General features: G+C 42.5%; 1 protein-coding gene across 1 annotated transcript; it reads right to left on the reverse strand.

Moving 5' to 3' along the window:
* Positions 1–921: 921 nt before the first annotated feature.
* Positions 922–6,564, reverse strand: ZNHIT2 (zinc finger HIT-type containing 2). The gene has a single exon (XM_069207981.1). It carries the CDS (start codon positions 6,415–6,417, stop codon positions 4,483–4,485), a length of 1,935 nt encoding a protein of 644 aa, XP_069064082.1. The 5' UTR covers positions 6,418–6,564; the 3' UTR covers positions 922–4,482.
* Positions 6,565–6,982: the final 418 nt, after the last annotated feature.

The raw sequence follows: 6,982 nt of genomic DNA on the forward strand, positions 1-6,982 counted from the left end.
ACTGCCAATTAGGGGAGGGGTCAGCCGGTCCCTACAAGCATTATGTACTCAGGGAGCGCAGAGCCCGGTTAGGTGTACCGGAGGGCGGTGTTCCTGCAACAAATTAATATATTTTTTTAACCACACAAGCCTGGTGTTATCCCCATTAAGCCCATCCTTCTGATTCGAGGAGGGTTCCTACTTAGATTACCATATCAACAATTAACCATATGTTATGTGTCTACATGATAGTGAGGAACAGGATGTTTACCCATAGGTCCTGACGAGTCGCGAATAGATCCTTATGACTACGAGAGCGAATAACAGGTTGACTAGTTTTTGAAAGGCAGTATAGGAATTACCAACACTTGACCTTTTGAGTCAGTCCCTAGAGTAGGGGTACATGACACACAACTAGACATATTTGGAGGGGATTTGGGTCATTGTAACTACCTTCCCCCATCTTCAGTGTTTTTAACCTTGACAGGGACTCCATCTTCATAGTAAAGGTCGGTCGTCTCGATTCCCCCCTTGTCAATTTTAACAGCTTTTCCACCAATCCCACATTCTTGCACTCACCATCTGAAATAATTTCTAAAAGATCTCCGGTAAAGAGCCCCCTTGAGGGGCCCATCAGGTATTGCAGTGCCGGCCTGACAAGGAGGAAAGCCTGATGATGAAGCATGTCACCGAAGGCTGAGTGAGCATTCCTTTTTTGTTTTGTGTATGGCGGGAGTATGATGCACAGGACCAGATCAATCATCCCAGGCGATTTGCCCCTCCTCCCCCCCCAGCAACCCATCCCTCCCTTTTCTTTCCTTATTGCCATGCCTTCCACGTCATTGTCTTCCATGGCTGTATTTACACTCTGTTTTGCCCACTAACTTCCTAGAATCCATAAAATCATATTTGCAACTGTTGGCTCTTTAATGCAAGTTTAAAACTGACATTTTGAGTTGACATCTTTGCCATCACTGCAGTGCTCAAATGAAGGCTCAATCTGTACATGTCTGGACCTGTGCAGTTGTTTACAATGTATCTTCACTACTGGGGTTACCTTGTTGTCAGTTTCCAGGAATGCTTGATGACAGAAGATAAACTGAGTGGTTAAGGTACAGGAACTATTCACAGCTCTTAGATGAGTACAAATCACAAAGCGGATTCAGAATGTGATCTGTCTGTGATCAAAGGGGGGGCGCAAGGTACCAGCAGTTGACAAGGGATGTTTTGGAGCTGAGGGGTGAACCCTGTGGCGAGGCTAATGAGAAATGGAAAACCTGTAGTAAATGTGGGCTGGGGCACAGAGCCTGTGGGGAAGTTATAGAATGTGTAGTGGATGGGGGGGGGGTGTTATGTATACATATATTCATTCCAGTTTCTTCAATGTAAACCTTTGTGTCTAGCTGTTTTATAGAGTATGTTGGACAAGTAGATTTACTTACAGGGCTAGAAGATTATTGTAGCACTTAGTCCCTTGGACTAGTACACTTTTTCAAAAATTCCTCACCTCCTGTAACACAGGGGGTCACTTCAAAGGAAGGAAACAGTATACCAAGACAAATCTTGTGTATTAACAGTCTGGTTGGTGGAAAACCCTGCGTTGTTCGGTCAATGGAATTGTTGGGTGGGAGGTACAGTAACTGAACCACGCTGGATTTTTGTGTTAGATGTGGGAGCACACTAATTTTATCATAGTACACTTCCAACACACACACCCAGCTCTTGAAGCACATATTTAGTATGACCAAAGGCTGCTACTGTCTTGAAAATGCCCAAAATGGATAGAGCTGATCCCAGGAACATTTAACTCATTGGTTGGGGCCTATAGGAGTCATTCTCGCCCACTAGCTGTTGACATCCATAAATGTGGACTCTACAGGCATCCACTTCAGAACACTCCTAGACCCGAGTAAGATCAGAATAGGAATTAACTTGCTGTTTATGACCTCTGAGGAGCCCTGAGTGGACTTGACCAGCTCTCTCTTGCACCCAGATTAAAGATCTAGACTGCTTTCTTTATAACTTCAAAGGTCATAAGGATGACCTCCTGTTAAAGCTACTGGAACACAACAAGCTACAAGAGGCCTTTCCCAGCTACCTAATAGACAACCGGACCTGAACGGGACCATACAGTTTGGCCACAGCATAACAACCTGTAAAACTAAGTGCCTCCCTTGATGTTCTGGGGGGCTTTAGAAGTGTTGTATATAATCAAAGAGAAATCCCACACCATTAGAAGTAGCTTTAAATTGTTACATTTCCAAACATGCGTATGTTTCTATACTGGAACCACTATTTCTAATGCAAACTGAGCTCACAGCTTTTTGTATTTCCTTAGGTCACTCACTGTAACAATAATGCTTCTCCAATAATGAATCATGTATAAATGTTTGAACAGCATATACATACGGATACAGATCTTGCCTTAGTAGCAAGTAGTCCTCTTTCACAGATCCATATTACAGGACTTTTAACTGGGAGACAAAAGGTTTTCCAGCAGTGTTTGGCCCTTCTTGTCCAGTGGACAAAATAAACATGAATATATTTTTGTTCTTCATCCGAAACATGTCTTAGGCGTCAGGTAGCAGGAAATCCACAAGGGTATGGATCCATACCTTTGCTAGATAACTACTTAGTACTGGGTTCCGAAAATCATATAGTAAAAGACTTGGGCTTAACATCAGTCTTATGCTGAAAAAAGCTTTTTGATTAAAGGTATTTACGAATAGTAGTTCCAAATTGTGCCACTGCACAATGCAGCTACTGACCCAGTGAACTGGTACTCCTGACCTTAAGAATTAGCAAGATAAACTTCCGGTGCACAAAGTCACAAGCCTTTTCTGCATTCAGTGCCACCACCAAATATATCGTTTGGATAGTAGAATCAGTTTACTTCCATAAATGTAAAGTATCAGCAGGGAACCAACTATTTGTTATGGATAAATTGTGTTTAATCTGAGATTACAGACTCTTGATTCCCACACCAAGATCTTCAGATCTGTTTTTAAAGCAGAAGGGTAGTAGGTGCCAAAGTTATGTGCCTTTTTTTAGGTTTTATAACCGACCTTCCCTATAACGGATCTAGACAATATCCTTCCTTCATAACCTGGCTGAATAGTAAGGATAGCGTTGGCTCTCATTATCAAATAAATGTCTTGCACTATTTATTCCGCAGGTGGAAAGAAAATCAATTTACAACCTTCTTTGATATTTTTTTGCGAAAAGGATGGGAGCCCGTGAGGGAAAACTCAAATCATGTCTGTGAGCATGGTTTTCTCTTCACACTAAACACTACAAACATAGCCATTACCCAAGTGTCAAATTGAAATAATCTCTATCATGTATGGATCTGAAACATTAACAAGGTTTGTCTACCACAGGACCACTATAATTGAATAGCGTGATGCCATCCCTGCTCCATCTGTAAGAAGGCAACAATCTTTATCACTCCTAAATCCACTGATATTTCTCTTGACTAGACAATTGCTACTTCACAGTGCATTATTGATTAACAACAACAACATTTTCAGTCCCATTCCACTTCTCTAGTTGTTTATATTACTACACTAAATTGGTTTCTTTTATCTAATACATTTCAGCTTTTACACATATGACTTCCTAGTTACATTTATGGAGACTGCTAAAACAGTTTACATTTAGAAACAAAATTTACTGTAGGCACGCGGTGTTGTTATCCTGCGTCAAGAGAAAGAAGGCGTGTATGTTGTCTTTAACTTCTTTTAAGATTTAGCATGTTCTTTGTAAAAGAGAATTTTATGACATTCTGCTGTTTCAATTAAAAGGATATCTCATCATTTCTATGCCGATAAGCAAAAGATTCTCACCAAAAAGGGAGATTCAAGATGCCTGAATTTCCCATCTTAAAACTATGAAGATCTGACAATACCATAGCATTATCATGTTAACAATTAAACTGGAATGAAGGAAGTAATAATGCAGACAATTTCAGGAAATCATGACTATTGGGTGAATGGCGGTCAATGGAATTAGCACATGCACCAGTGAATACGACCTTCCAACTGATCCTTTGCGAAAGTATACGAGAAAGTCCCATATCAATAAGTAGTTAATTAAGTTATTGTGGAGTTAAAAGGTTTCAAATGTGCAACAATGTTTTATTGATGATCAGAGTCCATTGTCTGCAGTGGCTGTAACGATCCAGAAAATCACATGTGAAAGTAGTAGATCTATTCTGTTGCTGCCGCCGAAAAAAGGAGGTTTCATTTTCCTATTTTTACTATGACTTTTAAAATATATCTAGGTGATACAAAAATAACGATGTGTACAGGCTAAACCAAACATAAAACTCTGTTGTGGCCTATCATCAAAGTCTGTTACAAAATTAACCAATAATTTTACAAGCATCGTGAATTTTCAATTTCTAAGCATAAAACACCTCTAATAAGGTGAATATCGTTTTGGACTTCAAATGTTTGGTGTGATCATTAGTTATCTCAAGTCACCCATGCATGATTAATGATTTCAGTCCAACTCCTGAATAAGTGCTTTCTGCTCAGGTGGCTTACTGTCTCTCCAGGACTTTTTAAGTTCATGTGTGAGGAGTTCAACCTCCTTCAAGTTGTCAATGTATTTTTTATATTCACTCTGTACTTCCAATGAAAGTAGAGTTAAAGCGTCCTTGTTCTCACTGGCCCAAGACAATAGGAATTGACATTTCTTCTTGGCGTTAAACAGAATTGGTTTCTTTTCCTTTGGGGCTAACTTCCTGGCCTTGGCCAGAAGCCCGGCGAGGTGAGACAAAGCAGCTAGTGAGTAATTCTCCCTTTCACTGCTGCTTCCACCCATCAAAATGTGAGCAACAGCCAGAGCACCTCCTTGCGGGTCACCGTGACTACCTCTTGCAAGGACAGCCTGGATGCCAGCTTGCAGTGCCTCAGCTGTCGAGCTAAAGACCGTTGTGGAGCTGAGGGAACTAGAAATTGCCAACACAACATCACAAAACTCTTGCAGAATAAAGTCTTCATGAAGGTCACCATTGTAGAGCTTCAGACTAAAGGCGTACGCATACAAGGTGTTGACCAGGCTGAACTGGACTAGTGGAGAATAGCTGTGGGTCAGAGATTTCAGCGGCGGTATAGCTTTGGGAACAGGTGGGATGGGAGTGCGGTTGGGTGTAACACAAGGGAGATTGTTTCCATTTACTCTGCTTTGGAAGTCTGCTGTCTCATCTCCAAGGAGGCCCGGAGTCCGGCTCTGTTTCAAGATTGTACTAAGTTTCTCTTTTTGGGCTTCAACTAATTTAATATTCTCTTCTTTAGGGGAATCTGATATCCTCTCGTTAAAATGTCCTTCTAGCCCCTCCATACCATCTGTTTCTTGATACTTGGAGAAAGGTATCGGGTCAGTTTGTTGTCCTCCTAGAATTGTGTCTCCCATGGTCTGTTTGTAACTAGTTTGCGTTTTTATGAAGGATAGAGCTTTTTCACTGTTCTCTTGCCCTTCAATGCTATTAATCAGCCTTTGTTTTGAGGGTGTCGCTGATTTACTGGGGTCAGCCAACAGGATAGCATTACCATTGCATTTTTCAAGAGGCATGTCTTTATGTAGAGGGTTATATCTCATGTTGCCTGTGTCCCCTGCTCTAGTCTTCTTTTGGTAGCTGCGGGTTTTTTCCACATTTGATGTTACCTCCGTCCACTGCTTCGCTACAGTGTCATGGCCATCTCTCTGCCTGGTGAATGAGGTAATCCTGTCTTGACTACTCGTTGTTTCTACAATCTCTAGCTCTTTCTTTTCAGCTGAGGTTGTGTGGTCACTTGAAGGTATGTTGTTGATGAGTGTCACATTAGACTGTGACTCTTTTGTATATCTGTGTAAATGGGGCGTATTGTTTGTCTTTTGCTTCTCAGACCTCACCTCGACCTCCTGCACCATGATGTGGCTCTCCCACCACGGCTGCCAGGGACTGACTAGGGCCCCAAGTCCACCACTTTCCAAAAGTTTTTGGAAGTCCTTCTGCTCCGCCGGGGTTAGCTTCTTCCACAGTGCCTGTGTGTCCGCGTCATCCTCACCCGGTGGACTTGCATCCTCCACATTTCCCTCTTCCCTGGCACTTTCCTCCTCTTCTGTGTCCAACGCATCCTGGCCTAGCTCATCCTCCTCTTCTGTCCGGAGCTGGGCCTCTCTCATTCTTTTTAATATTCCTTCAATATCCCCTCTTCGGCCTTCACTGCTAGCTGCCTCCTGTAGCCCCCGAAGCACCTCATCCCGGTAGAAAGCCTCGGAACAACTCCGGTGCCTCCCGCCACGGTAGCAGCTCAAGCTACAGTAGGGCATGTTACACCGGGGGCAGGTGTAGCTCGAAGGGGCTATCATGCACAGGCTGCACGGGCCATCCCCTACAGGAGAAGATACTCCTACAAAGTTAGGAGCGTAATTACTAACCGGAGGCTCCATTACTCCTCTGTCCTCAAAAGTCGCGCTGCAGCGCACTTTTGGATCACACCTGCATATAGTTTGTCGAGACAGTCAAAAGCACACTAACAAAAGCATACTTGATGCCCCACAACGCCAACAAATCTGAAAGACAGAACCTGAGCACTCGCTGTAACGCAGCCAATCAGAAGAGCTTTTAGTTTTGTAGTACTCCTCCAGCATGGATTATGTATTGCTTTATCTGAATGGATTGCGGTTAGAAGGGGAGGCGATTGTGGGGTGGCTAAAGTTAATAACCTGTGACGGCCGCCTCGAAATGTTCTTCTGAATGCACTAAAGTATATTAATTGGGACTACAAATGCTGTGCTCCAGACATAACAGAAACTCATTTTATATGCGTTATAGTCAGTCTGATGTGCGAATAGTGCAAATCTAGCGGCCATTTTAGAATGAGATACTTCCTTAAACACTTAAGCGTTAAGTACTAGAAACGTACCCTGTTCCTAAATAATCCATATGACTCTGTAGATCTTAGTTCATGAAAGATAAACATCAGGAGTACTAATGTTGTCACAGTAGAAAAAA

The sequence above is a fragment of the Pleurodeles waltl genome, chromosome 9, assembly GCF_031143425.1.
Source record: "Pleurodeles waltl isolate 20211129_DDA chromosome 9, aPleWal1.hap1.20221129, whole genome shotgun sequence".
In the NCBI taxonomy this organism is placed as follows: domain Eukaryota; kingdom Metazoa; phylum Chordata; class Amphibia; order Caudata; family Salamandridae; genus Pleurodeles; species Pleurodeles waltl.

Bases quoted from the DNA above. Each gene is read 5' to 3' on its own strand.
- ZNHIT2 (XM_069207981.1), bottom strand. From the start codon at position 6,417: ATGGAGCCTCCGGTTAGTAATTACGCTCCTAACTTTGTAGGAGTATCT.